The 22,576-nt window shown below is 49.8% G+C and overlaps 1 protein-coding gene and 1 long non-coding RNA gene across 2 annotated transcripts in view; one reads left to right on the forward strand and one right to left on the reverse strand.

Moving 5' to 3' along the window:
- Positions 1-6,939: 6,939 nt before the first annotated feature.
- LOC143270384 (uncharacterized) lies at positions 6,940-10,043 on the reverse strand. Its single transcript, XR_013047556.1, has 2 exons — positions 9,796-10,043; positions 6,940-8,908 (listed from the first exon to the last, which is right to left on the reverse strand). It is a non-coding gene; the product is annotated as an uncharacterized LOC143270384 (long non-coding RNA).
- Vsig10 (V-set and immunoglobulin domain containing 10) overlaps positions 9,251-22,576 on the forward strand; it is a 36,230-nt gene continuing 22,904 nt past the window's right edge. Inside the window, exons 1-2 of the mRNA XM_076560228.1 lie at positions 9,251-9,512; positions 15,659-15,940. Of these exons, the coding sequence (XP_076416343.1) occupies positions 9,452-9,512; positions 15,659-15,940 (343 nt within the window). The 5' untranslated portion in view covers positions 9,251-9,451. The remainder of the gene's footprint in view (positions 9,513-15,658; positions 15,941-22,576) is intronic.

Here is a 22,576-nt window from a genome sequence, read left to right on the forward strand (position 1 = left end):
TGAGCTAGGCAATGGTGGTGCATGCCTTTAATCCCAGCACTTGGGAGGCAGAGGCAGGCAGATCTCTGTGAGTTTCAGGCCAGCCAGGGCTGCACAGAGAAACCCTGTGTCAAACAAACAAACAAAACAAAAGTTTTCACTTTGAATTGAAGCCTTTTTTGTATTAAAGTAAACTTTAAACCATAGATACAGTCCATGGAGAGACTGGGAACCATATCTCCCAAGCCTTTTTTTTTTTTTTAATATTTATTTATTATGTATACAGTGTTCTGTCTGCATGTGTCCCTGCAGGCCAGAAGAGGGCACCAGATATTATTACAGGTGGTTGTAAGCTACCATGTGATTGCTGGGAATTGAACTCAGGACCTTTGGAAGAATAGTCAGTACTCTTAACCACTGAGCCATCTCTTCAGCCCCTCCCAAGCCTTTTATAGTGTACTTTTATAAGAGATCACAGTTTTGTATATAAACTCAGTTTTTCCAAGTTGCTAAAGTTTAACAAAGTTAGCAAAAACATATGTGATTAGACATACATCTATAAGTTGGATTTTGTTACCGTGAATAGACCGTTATAATCTCGGGAATTAATAGACATCATGTTGTACCAAATTAAGATTACCTGTATATGGAATTTCAACTGTTAACTTTTTTGGTTGTTGCAGGTTTTAAGTTAAGAAGAACCAAGAAGGTGCGTGTGGAGGGGTGGTATTCAGAGATCGACATTTGTAATTACACACACACACACACACACACACACACACACACACACACACACACACACACAATCAGCCAGGCAGTGGTGGAGCAGTCCTTCAGTCCCAATACTTGAGAGACAGAGGAAGAATTCTGAGTTTGAGCCAGCCTGGTCTGCAGGGTGAGTTCCAGGAGAGTCAGGGCTGTTACACAGAGAAACCCTGTCTCAGAAAAACAAACAAACAAACACACAAACAACTACAACAATAGATAGATAGATAGACAGACAGACAGACAGACAGATAGATAGATAGATAGATAGATGGATAGATAGATGGATAGGTAGATAGGTAGAGATGATAGATGATTGATAGATATAGATTGTAGATAGATAGGTAAAGACATAAAAGTAATAAACTAATCATTTGCTATAAGAAATTTGTTTGTTGTTGTTGTTTTGTTTTTCGAGACATGGTTTCTCTGTATAACCCTGTCCAGGTCTGGAACTCGCTCTGTAGACCAGGCTGGCCTTGAACTAATAGAGATCCACCTGCCTCTGCCTCCCAAGTGCTGGGTTTAAAGACGTGCGTCATCACCACCCAGCTAAATTTTTCTAAGGGGAGGTGTTGGGTAATATCTGGGGCATTTACTCAATATGTAGAACAGCTTTCTTGTACTGGTAGAGCTCATCTCCATTTTTAGACGTTAGCCCGTACACTCGGAAAACCTTGATGTTTCATGTGAGGGCCTTACATCAGGCAAGCAGCTGGGAGGTGTGACTGAATACTGAGGTGAAGGTCCAGTGACCTTATCTGTCTCCCCCTTTCTTGAGGGAACATTAACATTTAACAAGCCCGGCTGTAATTATTTTAAGGAGGCATCGATGGAGTTCAGAAGTTGGCAAGACTTCAGTTTAGAAGACATTGTACAATACCACCTTAATAGAAAGAGGTTGACTCCAAATCACACATACAGAGTGGCACAAGACATTAATAATTATCTTCGTACATACTGTAAAACCATTAGGCCCTCTAAGTTTCTAGGTAGACCTTACAGAAAACATAGACAGATTTTATAGTTCTGTTGTTAGGATTCTGTACATGTGCAGCTCGGGGTCCTGTGTCTTGCATCATCATCAGGCGCTGGCAACTGCGTGGTTACGCAATCCCCGCCTTAAAAAGCCGGGCACAGACCCCCACGCTCTCTCTCTCTCTTCTCTCTCTTTCTGTGTTTCCTCTCTGCTCTGTTCCCTCCCACCATCTTCCTTTCTCTCTGGGCCTGGTTTCTTTCTAATAAAGCTCTTTCTAACTCTGGTAGTCCAGGCCATGGCTTGTGACTTTCCCACCAGTAACCAGCGTCACCCACCAATGCTGTTTAACTATCATTTGTAGCTTATAGAGTTTTTTGTTTTTTAAATCGGAATCATTATTAAATTTATGTTTATATCATCTAACAATTTAGCTGAGGGAGTCTTGTGAAAACTATGATGTTGCAGTCTGGGCAATGGTGATGCATGCCTTTAATCCCAGAACTTGGGATGCAGAGGCAGGTGGATCTCTGTGAGTTTGAGGCCAGCCTGGTCTATAGAGCAAGATCCAGGACAGCCAAGTTTAGCTACATAGAGAAACTCTTTTCTTAGAAAAAAAACAAAACTATGATGTTGGAGTTGTTATTGAGAGATTTATCCTTTTCATGTATCAGCATCCTGTTAGCTTATTTTAGTACGTGTAGAGGGGCCCCAAAGCAGCCTGACCACACAGCTGCCATGATAGGACCAGACACAGCTTCTGTGATAGGCTTACTGGCAGGCAACATCCAGATCCAGGAAAGGCCATAAGCTGACACTACCCAGGGATGGGGAAGTACCTAACATCCTAAACATCCCAACCATTAGATAAGAAAGCCAGGTGTCCTTGAGCCTAGCACACACCTACATTTGTTTTACAGATACCCTAGACAAATAGCCAATCAGGGTCCTGAACCCTACAAATCCCCCCACCCCGACCTCTGCAATGATAAAAACTCTACCCCACCTGGGCTCAGGGCTCTCTGCTCTCACCACTGCATTGGACAGAGGGACGAATCTCAGAGCTTGAAAATAAAGGTTCTTTGCTTTTACATACAGGATTTGGTCTCCGTAGTGGTCTTTTGGGGGTCTGCGATCTGGGCATAACAGTACGGACACCTGTATACCATGAGATAAACAGCAGTAGCTTTTATTAGAAATAGTGCCCCTCTTAGCTGCTCTGGAGCATATAATGGCTTTTTCCCTGGGGTGTTTTGTGGTTCTTCTTCTCCCTGTTACAGAGTCAGGGAGCCACCCTGACTAGGAAGGTGGCCTTGCAAGAAATCAAAATAAACATGCTTGGGTCTGAAACAGGCAGGCCAAATCCCGTCTCCAGAAGCAGCTTTGCGGAAGTAAAGCACCCTGTGACGCATTTTCAGTATTATCCATACGCACATGTCGATTGAACTCACTGATCTGCATCAGCTGTTTGAATTTGTCTGTGGATGGGAGCAGACAACCTGAAAATCCCAATGAACAGCCAATAAGTAGAAAGAAAAGCAAGAGCAAGTGAGGCAGAAACAAAGGCATAAGCTAAAGACGTCCTAAGAACAGAAATATCATATCTTGGGGAAACAGGCTTGGAGATCCAGTAGAAAGAGCCGGCATTAAGACCCAGTTGTAAGTGGGAGCTGAGTGGCAGGGACAGATGAGTTAAATGCGTTTGTGGGGGGTGCGGTGGGAATGGGAGGGTGTTTTACTTGGGGGAGGAGCCTTGATTCATTTGCAAAAATTGTCTAGGTCTCTGAGAACATCAAATTTAGTCAGGCAACAGTGGTGCACGCCTTTAATCCCAACACTCAGGAGGTAGATGTAGGTGGATCCCTGAGTTCGAGGCCAGCCTGGTCTACAGAGCAAGATCCAGGACAGCTAAACCAGTCTCAGGAGTGGGGAGTGGGGGAGAGAAGAAGAACTTTTAGAGCTCATTTAAACGATTTGGTTTAAAAAAAGTTTTTTTTTTTTTTTTTTTTTTTTGGAAGGTTCTACATTGGGACAAACTACTCCCCCAACTTAAAACACGACCAACTCCTCAGGTTAAAATGTTGAGCTCCATGGTTTAAATTTGAAAGGACAGGCAGGACTGGTGGAGGAGAATCTTATCCCGATGCCTGAGGCATCCCCCAGGTGGGGAAAGATTTAAAAAAAAAAAAAAAAAAAAAAAAACCCACCGGGCCCAGGGTCCTAAGAATCACAAAGTCAGTTACATCTGGGAGGTTCCCAGAACCCATGAAACTGCCTGATCTAGAGAAGGAGTGAGAAGCTCCCTGGGCTTCTGGGGTCTGGTCTGGGCGCCTCAGAGAGTCTGGGAGGAAGAGGTCAGAGGAAGATGGAGGGGGAGGACTCGGAAGAGAGAAGAGGATTATGGTCAAACCAAGCTGGGTTTACACAGAGCATCACCAAAGCCCCAGGAACTGACGGTCCATCCACGAGACTTGCTTGCACTACCTACTCTTGGAGGCAGAGGCCACGGAAGACCAGAGGTCACAGGTCAGACTGGTGGCTGTTGAGCCTGTATAGTGAGCTTAGATGGTGCCCATGTGTCCAGAGGAAGGACCCTAGGGAAGGGGGAATGGGGAAGTGCGGCTTTCTGCCCAGAGGACCCTAAAAGGATCTCAGGTTTCTGCACCAGACGTAAGAAAAATGAGGCCGAGAGGTTGACATCCTGGAGCGCAACAGACTGAGAAGAACAGCTAGGGGATGAAGGCTAAGTACATTTAATGGGACAGGGGCACGTTACATATACATGGGTAGCCACCAGGAAGTTCCAGCTCTTTTTTTCTGTGGTTTGGCTGGCAGCAGGGTGGGTCATTTTCCATACGAGGCCGACTGTTTCTGCAGGTGAAGCCGAGGAACCCTTGATGGTTAGGGGCTATTGCCCAGTACAGCCTGACTCAATTCCTAAAGACCGGAGGCTATTACCCGGTGCTAGCTCTAACACTGAGCTACACCCCCAGCCCACTCAGCTCCTTCTACCTCCACAGACTAAGACACACGTCAAGCTACATGCCCCAGTTCTTAGCGAAACAACAACCGTCTTGGCCGCAGATACACGCAAATGGGTGAGTATCTATTTAAAGTGCAGCAGAGGGGAACCAAGGTCACCCCCTTGGCCCTCCGTCCAGCTCCCAGCAGGTCTCTTTTGTGAGAGCGACCTGGGAGTTACCTCATCCAGCAACCTTTCCAGCCGAGGGGCTCAGGATAGTTGAAGATGTGTGGTTCATTATCTATGTGTGGTTTATTATCTCCCAGAACCTGCTTGGCCGCTCCCGCTTGTTCCGCGTACCTGGCTCATCCACCTCTTAGCAGCAGCCTCCGGGGTCTGTTTCTCTGGGAATCGGATGGCCATCTATCTTCCTGTTCCCTCTGAGAAGGGCAATTTCACTTTCTAGGGGGTGGATCTGCCTTTCAAGTCCCATGGGTCTCGGAGGCACAGAACTTCAGCATCCTGGGGTCTCTGGTCCGGAGAGGCTGGGTTCGGGTTATAAACAGCAAGCTCCTTTGAAAACTCTGTTTTCCACCCCACCCCGCCAGCCTCTCTTCTTGGGGGTGTTTGCCTGTTTCTCTGCCATTTTGTTTCTCCAGAATCCAGGTGGCTGGCTGCAGCAGCAGGTTTCCACTCAGGCAGGTCCCTACTGCCCCCTCCCCCCCCCCCCCCCCCCCCCCCCCGCGCCCAAAAGCCCCAGGGGACACCTCTAGGTTGTTGCTAAGACTCATCTCTCAGTCACCTCTAGGGACAGGAAGAGTAGGGCAGAAATAATTGGCACAAAAACGGCTTGCCTGAGTTTTCAAAGACCCAGGCCGCTGATGCAATCTCCACGAAGCCGCCAGAACCCCAGTCCAGTCTGTTGCTGCCCCCACCCCATGGTATCTAGGACTAGGGGTGTGGCTCCGTGGCAGAGCACCTGCCCAGCATGCAAGAGTCCCTGGCATCCACCCCCAGCCAGTACTTCATGAAACAAATACGATTCAGCAGCCTGAGACCTCGGTTCGAATTGCCACCCTTCTGTTTACTTCTCCTGTTATGGAGTCTCTTGGACTCACCTGGAAACATCCACTTTTCTTTTTCTTTCTTCCTTTCTTCCTTTCTTCCTTTCTTCCTTTCTTCCTTTCTTCCTTTCTTCCTTCCTTCCTTCCTTCCTTCCTTCCTTCCTTCCTTCCTTCCTTCCTTCCTTCCTTCCTTTCTTTCTTTTGGTTTTTCGAGACAGGGTTTCTCTGTAGTTTTGGAGCCTGTCCTGGATCTCACTCTGTAGGCCAGGCTGGCCTCGAACTCACAGAGATCCACCTGGCTCTGCCTCCCGAGTGCTGGGATTAAAGGCGAGTGCTGCCGCCACCACTACCGCCCGGCTGACGACATCTACCTTTCTGGGTAGCAAAGGAGCGCGTAACCAAATGCGTGTGAGTGACTAGGAGCTAGACATGTCTCCGACAGACAGACAGACAGGGCAATTCTGTCTAGTAGATAATGAAGATCAGAAGCTCACTGCTTCTTTTCCACCCTCCTGACCTGAGACAACAGCCTGGAAGTCTTTTCCTGCTATGGCTGTTTGTATTATGTGACAAACTTTTCCTGGGGAGATGCAACACATGTCTACTCACCCCAGGTAGGGAACCCACAACAGACCAAAGAATGATACCACTGTGAGCAGAGTCGGAGCTTTCTGCTCCGTCCGCCCAATCCCAAATACCCAGCAGCCGCTTCCCAAGTTACCACACAGAGGCTTAATTATGCTAACTAGGGGCTGGAAAGATGGCTCAGAGGTTAAGAGCACTGGCTGCTCTTCCAGAGGTCCTGAGTTCAATTCCAGCAACCATAGGGTGGCTCACAACCATCTGTAATGAGATCTGGTGCCCTCTTCTGGTGTGCGTGCATATATGCAGGCATAGCATTGTCTACTTAATAAATCTTTTTGAAAATGCTAGCTCTTACATTTAAATGAACCCATTTCTAGTCATCTATGTATTGCCACGTGGTCCATGGTTTACCAGTCCTCTGGCATCTTGTTCCTTGGGCGGCTGCCTCCCGTCTGCCTGGACTCCACCCCTCTTCCTCCCCTCAGTTTGATTGTTCTGTCTAACCTTATCCTGCCTTGCCATAGGCCAAAACAGCTTTATTATCAACCAATGAGAGCAACACACATTCACAGCGTACAGAAGGACCACCCCACAGCACACCACCGAAGTCCAATTTGGTGAGCCAATGAGTTTTATTGGGGTCACTTACAAGAATGGAAATGACTCAAAGTCAGCTGCATCACCAAAGCCCACCCCAGCTTGTGTGACAGCTCACAAAGCTGGGTACCTGGATCCCGCTGCCCAGACTGCCCAGGGGGTTGGACTTCAGCATCCCTGAGCCTCTCTTTGCTCTGTTGGGGACACTTTCTGTGCCTTGCTGTGCTTCTTCGCTCCCCCCCCCTTCTTTCTGTGAGATTTTCCCTGTCTTTTAATTCATTGATTGGGGGGGGGGGAGAATCCAAACCAGACAAGACCAGCCACGGGTAGCAACCTAGACGGAGGCTTATCTGCTCCACAGTTTCTATTTTTTTATCTCTACCTATTTTTCACTTGTGTATATGAGTTACGATACACATGAAGGTGTGCTGGGAGACCAGAAGAGGGGGCCAATCCCCTGGAGCTACTGGCAGTGGTGAACAGCCTAATGTGGGTGCTGGGACCAAACTCAGGTTCTCTTCAAGAGCAGTGAGCACTCTTGGCTGCTGGGTCCTCTTTCCAGGCCCCCACAATCCAGATTTGATTGTGGGATTTAGGGTCCCGGCTCAAATGAGATTCCTCTGACAACGCTCAGTTTTGTCTATCAAAATGGTGGTTGATGACTTTGGGGTAAGTCAAGGCACTTTATCCTTATACAGCCCCATGAGGGTCTCTTAGTGATGTGTCTGTCTTGCTCAAGTCCCCATGGGGAGCCCCAGCTGTCCTGTGAGTCTTCTTGGCAGGGCATCTTTGACTCTCAGGAGTGGATGTCCGGCCAAGGTGTTTCCCAACACCACCCCTGGCCCTAAACCAACGGGTGGCTATTTCCTCTCCGTGATGCCCAAGTATCCAGACCTAAGTCCCCTTGGCCTTGGTGGTTCTGGAAGAAGCCACAGCGTTGGAACCTGGTCGAGCAGGATCTGGGGTGCGATAAGTGAAATCCAGTCCTGGTTTTACCAACAACCAACGTGTCTTGGAGAGCAACTTCGGGAGTAATAGGCTGTACCCATTAAAAAGGGGCTGAATGGTATCTCAGGTCCAAGGACAGCAGGAACTTTGTGGTTGAATCAGCAAGTTCCCCAAGCCTACTCTTTGAAGCTCCCCTCCCTGGGCACCATCAAGGTTCCAGAACATTCCAGACTCTTAGCCAAAACATGGCTGGGCAATGCTTCTACCGAAAGCTTTTTGACTCCAGGCCAGAATGTTTGCCTGGAGAGCGGAAGAAACATCAAAACCAGTTAACTTAGCCAGGCATGGCGTACCCTTTGTGATCCCAGCACGTGGAAAGCTGAGGCAGGAGGATTGCCTCAAGGTAAAAGACTGAGTGACCGACAGACATGATTGTGTCAAACAACAATACACATTCATTTAATACATATTGGGTGGCAGCTAGGTGTGTGGCCCTGGGGACACCAACAGGAAGTGGGGGCCATCAGGATAAACACCTTCTGTTTACCTATTCCAAGGCAAGGAAGCCCCACGGGGCGGGGGGGGGGGGGAGGCGCTTTTCAAAACAGAACCAGCGATTTTTATTCCAAGTGTAGCTTTTCCCCATATTTTACTTTGGTTTCGAGGTGCTGGGGATGGAACCCAGGGTTTGGTGCAGGAGCTATAGCGCTGAGCGCCATCCTCAGTCCTCCCAATATTTTATAAACACACAGAAAATCTGGAAGAGCGGGAGCCGAGGGACGCCCACCTCCCGGAGCCCACAATAAAGATTCCACGGGGCTGACTACATCCTTGTTTTTGAACACGAAGTTTCTTTCTTCTCTCAGAGCTGTTTCAAGGGCAGATATCCTCCCGAGGGCCCAGCAGTGGCGGTGTCCACCAGGACGCAGAGATGGGATGCCAGAAAGCTGATCCCGGAAATGTGGCGCTCCGCTCCGGGGATCTGCCAGGACGGGAGGGTGGGGATCGCCAACGGGACAGGCGTGGAAGCACCTGAAAACAAAACTCGCTCTTCCCGTGTGGTCTCGACCCAAGTTCATTCGAGCACCCGAGTCTCGTGGTTGCTTTTGGCCGGACGGCCGAGGGATCGTCTTTCCTTGGGCTCTGCGCGATGGCGGCGCTGTGGCCCGCCCCTGCACCCGAGAACCCAGATGACAAGAGCAATAGAGCCGCAGGGCTGGGACGGCGCCCGGTGCCCCGCAGCCCGCGCGCAGGGCACAGGCCGGGAGCGCGTCCCGCACCGGCGGGCCAGAGCTCAGGGCCGCCTCCTCCCAGCCCCGAGGGACTGGGATCATCGCACAAGGCCCTCCTCCTGGCCAAGGTGGAGGAAGTTGCCGGAGAGGCGGGAGGGGGCCCGCGCCTGTTGTTTTCCGCCGGGCGGGCTGGGCGCAGGGGCGGGGCGCGCGCCCCAGAGGCGATCGCCCGGGCTCGGCCGCAGCATCCTAGTCGGGGAGCCCCTCGCCGCGGGCCCGGGAACCCCAGGAACCCTGCACACCCAGAGCCTTGCGCTTCCCTCGGCCGTAGATCTGGGGCGCGATGGCCCGGCTACGCGTCCTGCTGTGCCTCGGGGCGCTTCTGGCCCGCCAGGGCTCGGCAGGTAAGGGACTCGCCACCCCCCAGCCTGGGAACCCGAAAGCTCCGCGATCGTGTGCGGCAGGGCCCACCGAGGGGCACGTGGAGGGGAAAGTGGTTTTATCTATTATTTTTTTTCCTTTCCTTTTCGTTCCTAACTCTGCGTTCTGGTTTTGCCCGTGGCGCCGGCGCACCCCACCGTACGCTTCCATTTGTGTTCGGCTCCCCGCCTCCCCCAGGTTGACCTGGGCTTACACCTGTAACTTGTGGACTTGTTTCCCCACGCCCTCCTTCCTGAGTGAATCTACCTGTGCGGGACCCGTGCATGCGAAGCCGCGCCTCCTTCCTTGTTCTTTTCCTGTTTTCTTTTTGCCTTTTTCTTTGGAAATCATTTCAGATTTGACCAAAACTTCCTCTCCCACGAGACGTGGCTGGTGAATGGGCTTATATACCTCATCTACACCGCGCTGTTGAGAGAGAGAGAGAGAGAGAGAGAGAGAGAGAGAGAGAGAGAGAGAGAGAGAGAGAGAGAGAGAGAAGCTGGAAGGGTTGCTTAGCAAACTATGTAGACTGTAAAAAGATTGGAAAAGGATGGTTGAGCGAATTTGTGTCTACTGTGTGCAGGAATGTTTCGGGGTTGGGGGCGGGGATAACGACGCCAAGAAGTGGGTAATTTCCCAAGATGCAGGGGAAATGTTATTTTCGTGTGTGTGTGTGTGTGTGTGTGTGTGTGTGTGTGTGTGTGTCTGTGTCAGTCCTCGGGTCCACCCCACTCGCCTGCTATCCTGTAAGTAGGAGATAAGCTACTTAATTATACCTGAGCTCCCTAGCAGCAAGCGGCAAAATTTCCTATTTATTATGCTTTTACAATTTACTTACTTACATTTGTTTTTAAAAATCAGTAAATTTCCCGTAACCTATGCTTCCGGTTTATATGGAAAAATCTGAAGGTTTGACCACACAGGGTTGGCTCTCCCACCTGGGACTGGGCAGTGGTCATCTGTTTTACTTAGGACACGTGACCCCAAATTGGTTCCACTTTTTCTTGCAGTGTTATTCCCAGTCCTTTTTGGTCATGGATTTTAAAAAAAATTTTGGATGGGGGCGGGGTGCATTTGTTCTTAGGTATTCCGCAGCACTCAGCCTGGACGGACCTTTCTGGCCTTTCTGGGCATTGGGGGGGGGGTCACTGTCAATCTTCTTTGGAGGTGTTCCCAGTGTCCTGGAGCTGGGAGCGGCCTGAACATTCATGCTGGGATGAGCTTGCTTTCTTTCCTAGTTGAAGATCTCCCCATCGCAGCTCTGTATGCCCCGTTAACTTGCTTGAGTCATGGTCTCGCTGTGTAGTTCTGGTTGGTCTCACATTTGTCATCCTCTCACACCGGTTTCCCTAGTGCGGGGATTCTAGGCATGAGCCACCCACCGTGACCTTCTGCTCGGTACTTTTTTTTTTTTAATTTTTAAATTATTCACGTATTCATTTATCTGTGGGCGTGGGGGCGGGCATGCACGGAGCCTGAAAGCGTGGGGGTCAGAGAACTAACTTTCAGAAGTCACGTCTCTCCTTCGACCATGTAAGGCCTTGGGAACAAGTTCAGGCCCTCAGGCTTGGCAGCAAGTTCCTTATCCTGCTGCTGCTCGGTGATTTTTTTTTGCCCAGCCCCTCAGGCCTGCTTTACCTGTGTGCCTGGGGCACCCAGGGGCATGTTGGTTATGCATACATTATTAGTCCTTTCTTTTTTCCAGTTGAGAAGTGGGTGTCTTTCTTCTGACTCTCACCTACACATGCCATTGATGCTTCAGCTTGTCACCTGGGGGGTGTACTCCAGGCCACGCTTGGGGAGGGTTCCTGGGATTAGATGAGTGTTTGGGTTTGCACACCCCCCCCTCCCCACCCCCGGCTGTGTAAACAAGGATAGCATCAAGACCAGGAGGGGGCTGGGTGTATAATATAGCCTGGTAGTGGAATTGCTTGCTTACCATGAGTCCCGAATTGTCCCCCCCCCCACTCCCCACCCCACCCCCAGAGCTGAGGACCAGACTCAGGGCCTTGCACTTGCTAGGCAAGCGCTCTACCACTGAGCTAAATCCCCAACCCCCAGAGTCCCGAATTGTTAACATTCACTGGTCAAAGAGTTCTCTCTCTCCCCTCTTGGTTGCATAATGTGAATTTAAGGTTGGGGGGGCCACAACAAAGTGACCCCTGGACAGTGAATGATGTTGAACAGCACAAACATTACCTTGTTGTCTTTGATTTTTTTTTTTTGAACTTTTTAAAAAAATTCTTGCCGGGCGGTGGTGGCGCACGCCTTTAATCCCAGCACTCGGGAGGCAGAGGCGGGCGGATCTCTGTGAGTTCGAGGCCAGCCTGGTCTCCAAAGCGAGTTCCAGGAAAGGTGCAAAGCAACACAGAGAAACCCTGTCTCGAAAAACCAAAAAAAAAAAAAAAAAAAAAAAAAAATCTTGTTTTATGTGCATTAATGTTTTGCGTCCCCTGGAACTGGCGTTAGACAGTTTTGAGCTGCCATGTGAGTGCTGGGAATTGAACTCGGGACCTCTGGAAGAGCAGTCATTGCTCTTAACCACTGAGCCATATCTCCAGCCCATCTTTTTTTTTTTAAATTACATTTTATTTCTCTGTGTGCGGGATATGTATGTACCATGACATGTGTGTAGGGGGAGGTCAGAGGACAACTCTGGGGGGCGGTTCTCTCCTTCCACCATGTGGGCTCCCAGGGATGGGTTTGATGGCGGACACCTTTACCCACCGAGTCATCTCACCAGCCCTGGCTTTGTCTTCCTCTGTCCGGGGTGTGGGACCCTGTAAATCCTTCTGATCCAGAGCACTCAAGACTGACTATCCCACAGCTCTAGGGAACCCACGTGGAGCCAGAAGTGTCAACAGTGTGACTAGGATGTGTGGGACCAGTATGTGTGTGGGAATATCAATGTATCTTCAGGAGCCGCCTTTCCGTGTCCATGACAGACATCACCAATCGATGGCCCTTCTCTGAGGCTGAACAGCTTCAGCCACATCACTGATTGGAAGATCTCTAAGGCCGTATAGTCAGCTTCAGTAGTTACAAGCAGTGGAGTGGGCAGAGCCAGTGGGAGATCAGCCAGGTCATTGTATTCCTTGGAGAAGACATGAGCTCGGGTTTCCAGGTTAAAATTGCATGAAGGCTGTTCCAGGGCATTATTCCTTTGTGGTTGGTCTGAGGGACACTCCATGCCTCTGTATGTAACTCTACAGTGCATCTTTTCCATGGTGGAAGTCGCCATGTGAGAACCTGGATTGGTAGTCTAATAATTTGAAAATGATCCTTCTACTTACACACACACACACACTTCTCCCTTTTGAGCCAGGGTCTTTTCATAGCTCAGGCTGGTTTTGAACTTGATCCTCCTGCCTCAGCAGGGTTGCAGGCATTGTGACACTAGGCTCAGCTGGAGCAGACTTATATTTTTTTGGTTTTTGGTTTTTGTTTTTCGAGACAGGGTTTCTCTGTGTAGCTTTGTGCCTTTTTTCCTGGAACTCATTCTGTAGCCCAGGCTGGCCTGGAACTCACAGAGATCCACCTGCCTCTTGGGGCAGACTTGTAAATGATCACACTCAAGTGTTTCTTGCTGTTTGAGAGTGGCTAGCATTAGCTAATTCTCTATCTTGTTGACACTGGCCTGCCCACAACCCTGCTAGTCTTTTTTTTTTTTTTTTTTTTTTTTCTTAAAAGCCTTTGGGGAGTAACGTAACCAGTACGGACTCGGGACTTCTGGTGGCCCGGTCCAACTTCAGTCTGTTGAAAGGATCTTTTTCTTAATCACAGGAGGGACCCAGCTTGGACACTCAATGGCAAGGTCACCAAGAGGCAGGTGGCAGTTTCTATTTCTTCCTTTTTTTAAATAATAGTTTCACTGAGATATAATGTGTATATATATATATATATATATATATATACACACACACACACACACACACACACACACACACACACATATATACACATATATATATCTCATAAAATATAAAACCTGGGGATCTAGCTCTGTTGTCAGAGTGCTTGTCCAGTGTGAATGAAACCCTGGGTCCCAGCTCCCCATAAAACCAAGTGTGGTGGTGTGGCACATTCCCGCACTCTCATCCCTGGGGAGATGGATGCAAGAGGACCTGAATTGGATGGTTATCCTGTGCAGTGAGTTCAAGGCCAGCTTGGGCTGCTTGAGACCCTGTCGTAGTCAGGTATGAGACAAAACAAAGTAAAAACCACTCTGTTGGGCCAGCGACACGGTTCGGTGGGCAGAGGGGCTTGCCATAGAGCTGGGTGACATGAGTTCCATCTTTGGGCACCCCCCCTTGTCCCCCCCTCCTCGTGGTGGAAGGAGAGCCCCAACTCCTGAAAGTTGTCCTCTGACCTCCACTTGTGAGCTGTGATAGGGTGCATAGCAACGACCTCCAGCTGTTAATTACCTCCGGGACATTTTTATCAGCCCAGCAGGTTCTGCCCAAATTCCTGTCCCCGTGGCCTCTCTAGAATTGGGTGTTGATTGTGGAAAGGGCTGGAATATTACTTCTCAGTGAAAATGGACTGCATTTGTTTCTTGTTACCTACCGACAAATCTGTTCCTTCTCACTTCTTCATCCTCTGCCCACCCCCCACTCCCCCAGTCAGGATCTCACTGTGTAGCCCACGCTGGGGTCCAGCTCTAGGCCTTCCCGCCTCTGCCTCTGAGTGTCGGGATTCCACATGGGTGTCATCACCGCTGGCTTTGGTCTGGGCAATGAGTTTGCTGTTCCCTCTGCCTGGGACTCTGGCTCCTTCTGAACCCATCCCATGCCTACTTGTCCGCCGAGTCCCGCTCTCCTTCCTGAAGGAAGTCTTACCTGGCACATCCCCAGCTGCCTTGGGAGCCCTTCCTGGCCCCCTGACCCTCACCTCTATCCTCCTTGCTAGTTTTGTGACTTTTCCCATCAGCCTGTGAACTGGATGGTTCTCATTTGCCACTAGCAGATCCACAGAGCCCGACTTGCCTCCCAGCGTGTACACAGGATCTGTTGTCAGCCCATTCCTGCATGGAGCAGCCCAAAGTGATTAACTCCACGGGGAGGAAGACTGGCCATCTGATCCCCCACCCCCACCCCATCTGGATGCCTAGGCAACAAGATGGCTGCCCAAGGCCGTGTGATTATGGACTAACGAATGGCCACATGGATGCTTATTGCTCAATCCCTGTGGTGTGATTGGATAGGCAGCTCTGCTGATCTTGCCTGGGCCCTCACATGTCACATGTCATGATCTAGAGCATTTGCAGCTGGAACCTCAGAGAACCTTGGCTCTGCCCCATGTAGGGTTCTTGCAGTTGGAGCTGGGCCTGTCCTGATGGACAGCAGTGGCTGAAAAGGGGCCGTGTTGAGGACGCGGTTGTATGGTTCATTTCTGTTGCTGTGATAAAGTACCCGACCAAATCAAGTTAAAGGATGGGAAGGGTTTATTTTGGCTCACAGTTTCCGAGGGGTGCGGTCCATCATGACCGAGAAGGCCTGGCAGCAAGAGCTTCAGGCCATCCCTCTCAGGGCATCCGTCCGTCCAGAAGCAGAGAGAGAACAGGAAGTGTGGCCAGCTAGGTAAACCTCAGCACACCTCCAGTGACTCACTTCCTCCAGCAGAGCCCCGCCCCCTAAAGGTTCTGTAACCTTCCCAAACAGTGCGACCAGCTGGGGATGTGAGCCTATGGGGGACATCTTGCATTCAAATCACAGCACCTCTGTTGAGTACATTTGGTCAAGTAGCTTGGGATTTAGCTCAGTGTTGGAGCACTTGTAATCCACTCGGCTCTGGGCTCAATCGCCAGCACTGTATAAACAGTGGCACAGCGAGGAATCCCAGCATTTGGAAGTTAGGGACAGAAGTTCAAGTTCTGTGCTTGAGTAGTGTTAAGGAAGTGAGTTCAAGGCTGGTTTGGGCTGCATGAGCCCCTGCCTCAAATGCTCTCTCTCTGTCTCTTTCCGTCACTGTCTCTGTCTGTCTCTCTCTCTCTTTCTCTCCCTCTCTTGTATGTGAACACGCACGCATGCACACACGCCACATGCGATTAAAAAAGAAAATCTTACTGTTCCCAAAGGGTTGTTGCTCATCAACCAGACAAGATGTTAACAGCCTGCCCTTCCCTTTACAGACCTGGGTGCTGTGGCCATCGGCGAAGTCCATGAGAATGTTACTCTTCCCTGTGGCAACGTGTCAGGATCCAGGGGCCTGGTGACCTGGTACCGGAATGACTCAGAGCCCATCTTCCTGCTCTCCTCCAACTCCAGCCTCCCTCCGGCTTCGTCTCGCTTCTCCCTCGAGGATGCAGGTGCCCTGCACGTGGAAGCACTGAGGCTGGAGGATGAAGGCAACTACACGTGCCAGGAGGTTCTGAATAAGACCCACTGGTTCCCTGTGTGGCTGCGGGTGGCCAGTAAGTGGGACTGGTAGGGGATGGGCTTGGGGAGGCAGTGAGAGCCTGGGTACGAGGTCACTGTCGGGAATGTGGGCTTGAGGGACAGATGGAGGCCAGCCTGGGTTACAAAGAGAAACCCTGTTTTATTTAATTTTTTATTCATTGTGAATGCTCGGCCTTAATTTAGGCTCATCCTACTAGCTCTTTTAACTTAATTTAACCTGTTTCTATTCATCTACGTTTTGCCTCACGGCTTTTTACCTTTCATTCTGTATGTCCTACTTCCTGCTTCCTGTCTGTCTGGCCCCTGGCGTCTCTTTTTCTCTCTTCCAGAGCCTAAATTCCTCCTCCTACTTACTCTCCCTGACCAAGTGTCCTGCCTGTACCTCCTCCCTCACTGTTGGGCATTCAGATTTTTATTAGACCAATCAGGTGCCTTAGGCAGGCAAGCTAAACAGCAAAACATCTTTCCATAATTGAACAACTGCAATGTAGCTAGAGTTTTCCTGCCTGGCCCATAGTCAGGACAAATCTGTCACCCACCAGTCCCACAGCTGCTCAGACCCAACCAAGTAAACATAGAGACTTATATTGCTTACAAATTGTATGGCCGTGGCAGGCTTCTTGCTAACTGTTCTTATATCTTAAATTAATCCATTTCCATAAATCTATACCTTGCCATGTGGCTCGTGGTTTACCGGCATCCTCATATACTGCTTGTCATGGCGGCAGCTGGCAGTGACTCTCTCTGTCTTCCTGTTCCCTCCTTTCTCCTCTCTGTTAGTCCTGCCTATACTTCCTGCCTAGCCACTGGCCAATCAGTGTTTTATTTATTGACCAATCAGAGCATTTGACATACAGACCATCCCACAGCACTGCAGCACATCTTTACATAGTTAAACAAATGTTGCAACAGTGTGCACCACCTCTGCCCTGTGTAGCTCATTTATTATTTAATTTAACATTCAGTTCATCACATGAAACCCTGATAAAAAAAAAAAAAATGGCTGGTGTCCAAGGAACTGCGGCCAAGTTGTCCTGTCTACACACATGCGTAAACACCTGCAAACAAATGCACAAATATCCCTGAAATCAAATGAGACCTTGTCCTCCCTAAATACATCTCATGCAATCAGAACTGTGGGAAGTCCTTCCCTGGAAAATGAGGACTTGTGGTCGGCCGGCGCAGTTTCTCCACGCAAACCGGGGGCAGGGTCCCTGAGGCTCACCTCCAGCCGAGCCTCCTGGGGTCTTACCTCTTGTTCTCTCCAGAGGGTCCTGAGCCACAGACCCCTCCAGACCCTGCTTGCTCCTCCCTCCTCAGTGGCCACTGAGGAAGGCCAGGGCTCTGAAGGGGACTTGGCTTCATTTTGTCCAGGGCGTTTGAAGAGTGTTGAGTGTTGCTGGCTTTCCAGGGAGAGTCCAGTGCTGCCTGTCGTCAACAGTGAGTCCTCTGAGGGCCACACATCTGGGCTCAGATCTAGGCCCTGCTGGCTGCTGTATTCTCAGCTGTCAGTTTTATCATCTGTGAAGTTCAGGGTCATGGTGGAGTTTTGCTGCACCAGACACACTGATAAGGTAAAACTGGCACAGTGGACAAGACCTTGGCCATGTACCTGGGGGTCTGCTGCGCTTATGAAGGTGATGGGTATCCCATGAGAAAAATGCATCCCAGGGTCCCCAGCAATCAGTACATCCGGGCCTGTTCCTCCTGCCTCCCTCTGTTCTCTCATCCCCCTCCCCCCTCTTTTTTTCTTTTTGGGGGTGGAGGGTTGTGGTGGAGATAGATGGGCTTTCACTATGTCGATCAGGCTGGCCTTGAATTCACAGAGATCTGCCTGCGTCTTTCCTGGGTGGCTGCTGGGATTAAAGGCGTGGGCTACCCATCCAGCCAGCTCTTTCTTTCATGAGACAAAATCTTGCTGTGAAGCCCCAGCTGGTTGTAGTTTGGGAGTAGAATGCTTACCTAGCAAGAGTAAGAACCTGGGTTTTGATCCTTTATCCAAAAAAGGGGGGAAGGGAGGAAGGGAAAGAAAAGAGAAATGAACTTAGTTTTTGGTGATATCCTAGCACTCTGGAGGGAGAGGTGGGACAATCATGAATTCAGTTTTTATTTTTTTCCCAAGACAGGGTTTCTCTGTGTAGTTTTGGAGCCTGTTCTGGATCTCGCTCTGTAGACCAGGCTGGCCTCGAACTCACAGAGATCTGCCTGGCTCTGCCTCCTGAGTGCCGGGATCAAAGGTGTGGGCCACTAATGTGCTTATGAACTCAAAATTATCCTTGGCTACATAGCAAAATTGAGGCCAGCCTGGGCTACTTGAGACCTCTGTCTCAGAAAACCAAAGCACAACAACAACAAAATCCCTCACAGAAATCCTCCTGCCTCTGCTTTCCCAAGTGCTTGGGTCACAGTTTCCATCTGGGTGTTTGAATGGAACTCTGTGAGAGTCAGGTCCTGGCTTTTCTTTATCTTTTCACTCAAATAACTTTGCCGTGTGTGTGTGTGTGTGTGTGTGTGTGTGTGTGTGTGTGTGTGTGTGGTGTTTTTAAGGAGAATTGTTTGCAAATGTTCTAACATGGCCTTGGAGACCAGGGAGGAAAAATCCCAAGCTGTTCCAGGCTATACAGGCTCTTATCTGTGGGTGACCTTGGTTATCGAAGACACGTGCCACAGAGGCATGTGTCCAGCAGTGTCTAGGTTGGGCGGCTTCTGTTACCAATGTCACCTGCACCCCAGTGGGAGTCAGTTTTCTGTAGGCCAGAGTGGGAGGGATTTAGCCCACCTGGTGTGGGAACCACAGTGGGATGTCATCCATCACCCCCACCCAAAGAGAATGTAGTACTGTGTCCTGCCAAGGGTGAGGTGAAGGCTGGGGATGTGGCTTGGTGTGTGGAGTGCTTATATCACATGCATGAAGTCCTGGGTTCATCCCCAGAACCATGGGAAAGCTAGGTGTGGAGGTGCATTCCTGCACTTAGGAAGTAGAAGGTCGGATTAGGGTTTCCTTGTCTAGGAAGTTCATAGACAGCCTGGGCTACATGAAGACACCCTGTCTTTCAAAGTAAAAAATAATGGGGCTGAAGAGATGAATCGGCCGTTAAGAGCACTTGGAGGGGACTCAGGTTTGGTTCCTAGCACCTCTATGGTGGCTCGCAACTGTTTGAGACTCCAGTTCCAGGTGATCTGATAACTCTTTAGGCATGCATCAGGTGCCCATACATACATACAAGCAGAAAAACCACCAGGCACATAAAGTAAAAGCAAAAAATATAAAGCAAATAAAGGCAAGATCAAGACCAAGGCCACAGTCATCTTAGGACCCTGTTCCTCTGCTCCTAAGGCTCCAGAGGTCCTCTGGCCCATCCTCCAGGGCTGCTGACGCTGTTGACTTAATTAATCAATGTCCCCATCCCCTTCTGGATCCACGTGGGAGTGGGGATGGGGAGGGCCAGCTGGGTGCTTGCCCTCTGTAAGGTTAGCGGGATGGCTCAGGTGGCTCAGGTGTTAACTAGTCCTGCAGCCTTGGTGTTTCTTGCACAGCATCCTCTCTTAGGCATTTGGGGAACTGAGTCCCGGAGCCAAGTGAGGAAGCTGAAGACCAGCCCCTGAAAAACCCCAGTTCAGATTTCAGGGCACACTGGGCAAGGCTCACCCTGGGTCTAGTTTTCTCAAGCCAAGCAGTTTTTCTGGGGTCATTGGAACCGATGGGCAGGAGGACAATGAGGAAACAGGCTTGTATCAATTGCCAACCCCCTTGGCAATTGGCTGGGGCTGGGGGCTAGAGCATGCTCCTAGCTTCCTGTGGATCTGCCTTGCACTCTCAGTGAACTTCCAGCAAAGGGTGTCTCAAGGACGATCCAGGGAACTGAGCCTCTGTGAATAGAGCCCTGCTCGTTGGTGTCAACATAGCTTCCCAGGGCAGAGTCCTAGAGAGAGAGGAAGTAGTGGGCACACAGAGGGGAAATCATTGGCCCCGTCAGAAGTCAGGGTGCTTCTTGCTCAAGGTTTGATTAACTTGGTTTCTTAGGGTTTCTGCTGCTGTGAAGAGATACCATGACCACGACAACTCTTAGCAAAGAAAGTGTGGCTGGGCAATGGTGGCGCACGCCTTTAATCCCAGGACTCAGGAGGCAGAGCCAGGCGGATCTCCTTGAGTTCGAGGACAGCCTGGGCTACAGAGTGAGTTCCAGGAAAGGCGCACAGCTACACAGAGAAACCCTGTCTCAAAAATCAAAAAAAAGAAAAAAGAAAAAAAAAGAAAAAGAAAAGAAAGCATGTAATTGTGTGGCTTACAATTCAGAAGTTTAGTCCATTATCATCATGTTGGGACATGGCAGCATGCAGGCAGACATGGTCCTGGAGGAGTTGAGAGTCTATGTCTGAATCCACAGGCAACAGGAAGTGAACTGAGACACTGGGTGTATCTTGAGCATAGGAAACCTCAAAGCCGGCTCCCACTGTGACATACTTCCCCCAGCAAGGCCAAACCTACTCCAAAAAAGCTGTACCTCCTAATAGTGCCACTCCATGAGCTTATGGGGGCCAATTACATTCAGAACACCACACTTGGATTTGCAGCACATATGGGTGCTTAGAAGGAGCTGAAGGGAGAGATTGGGCTTTGGACTTAGGACTCATACCGTGGAGCCTGGGATGAAAGCTGGTTGACACATCGGTGTAAGTGGTATTTAAGGAGCTTGAGTGTGGTGTCACAAGTCCATAATCCCAGCGCCTGGGCTGGTAATTCTTAGCTAGGACAGGCTAGTTTGAGGCCAGCCTGGGCTACATGAGAAAACCAACAGAAGCTACAACCAAATCATGGTATAAGGGTAGAGTATGGCTCAGTGGTGGACTACTGCTTGCCTAGCCCCTCCGGGCCCTGGTTCCACCCAAAAACCTCAAAGCGGAGCAGAAGACTTGGAGGCTTCAGCCAAGTGTCTCAGCTGGTGAAATAGATGGGCACATTCTAAAACCTGAAATAACATGGACCTGAGCCTTTCGGGTGGGAGGTACTTTGTCTGTGGTACCTCCTGGGTGCAGTTAGAACCCCAGGGGATCAAGAAGAAAGGGTTTAAATAATTTAGACTCAGCCCAGGGTTTAGGATGAGCCATGGTCTTGGAACACCGAACCACTCTGGAGGCTCATTAGGGTCTCTCTCTCTCTTTTTTTAACTTTAAATAATATATTAGCCTAGTTTGTGGTATACACCTTTAATCACAGCACTTGGGAGACAGAAGCAGGAGGATCACTGAGTTTGAGACCAGCCTGATCTATGTAGTGAGTTCTGGGACAGCCAAAGCTACACAAGGGTTCCAATGGCTTAGTGGTGGACAGCTTGCCTCACCAGGTGAGACTCTGTGTCAAAAAACTAAAGATTATGTGTATGCCATAAATACATGGATGTCTTTGGAGACCAGAAGTCTTCAGATCCATGGAGCTGGACTTCCAGGCAGTTGTGAGCCTTCTGGCGTGGGTCCTGAGAACAGAACTCAGGTCCTCTGCAAGAGCAGCCTGTGTCTTTAACCACTGAGCTGCATTTTCAGCTCTGGCGTTTTCTTTAAAAGATGTTTTATAGCCGGGTGGTGGTGGCATTTAATCCCAGCCCTTGGGAGGCAGAGCCAGGCGGATCTCTGAATTTGAGGCCAGCCTGCTCTACAGAGCGAGATCCAGGATAGGCACCAAAACAACAGAGAAACCCTGTCTCGGGGGGAGAAAAAAAGTGTTTATATATATATTAGCATTTTTTAATTTAATGTGTGTGTGAGCTCACATGTGCCATGGTGCTCATGTGGAGGTCACAGGACAATTTGGGGGGGGCCGGTTCCCTCCTTCCCACAATGTGGGTGTGGATATCAAACTCAAGTTGCCAGGCTGGGTGGCAAGCACCTTTACCTGCTTGTTTGCCCTCTTTTGAAAGTCTATTTATTTGTGCATCAGGAGTGGGTACATTGTGGGGCATTTACCCACCAACCCCACAGCTCCCCAGAGTTTCCTTGAGTGCGAGCAGCAAGAAATATTAGCTAGAAGGATTTATATTGCAGAGATAAACAGATAGAAAATAAAGGATAGCCTCGAGAGGGCCTGGAACCTTTTCCAACGGGCCCCAACTGTCTCTGCCCCAGGGTATTTATAGAGACGCCAAGGGGTGGAGCAAAAGACTCCCCACCACCCCCAGCACAGCCAAGTGCAGGCCATCTCAGACACCTGCACTCAGGCCCGTGGTCCTGATCATCCTCTATTCGGACCTGCTGGGTAAAGCCACGAGGAACCTGAAAACGGGCTCCCACAGTACATGCCTGTCAGGGGCCAGAAGACAGCTCTCGGGACTCCGTTCTTGACTTCTCCTTGTTGGTCAGGGTCTCTCATTTGTCCAGCTGCACTGTGTACCACAGGCTAGCTACCCCTTTTGCTTCCCAGGGGTTCTCTGGTCTCTGCCTCCCATCTCACCACAGGGATGCTGGGAGACTCACTCCACCACATCTGGCTTTTATATGGACTCTGGGAATCATAAACCTCTTGCCTGTCTAATGATTCTCAGTAACAAATTCTACTTCTTTTTTTTTTTAATTTTTTTTTTTTTTTAACCAGAGCTGAGGACCGAACCCAGGGCCTTGCGCTTGTTAGGCAAGTGCTCTACCACTGAGCTAAAATC

Source organism: Peromyscus maniculatus, chromosome 23 (genome assembly GCF_049852395.1).
Source record: "Peromyscus maniculatus bairdii isolate BWxNUB_F1_BW_parent chromosome 23, HU_Pman_BW_mat_3.1, whole genome shotgun sequence".
NCBI lineage: Eukaryota > Metazoa > Chordata > Mammalia > Rodentia > Cricetidae > Peromyscus > Peromyscus maniculatus.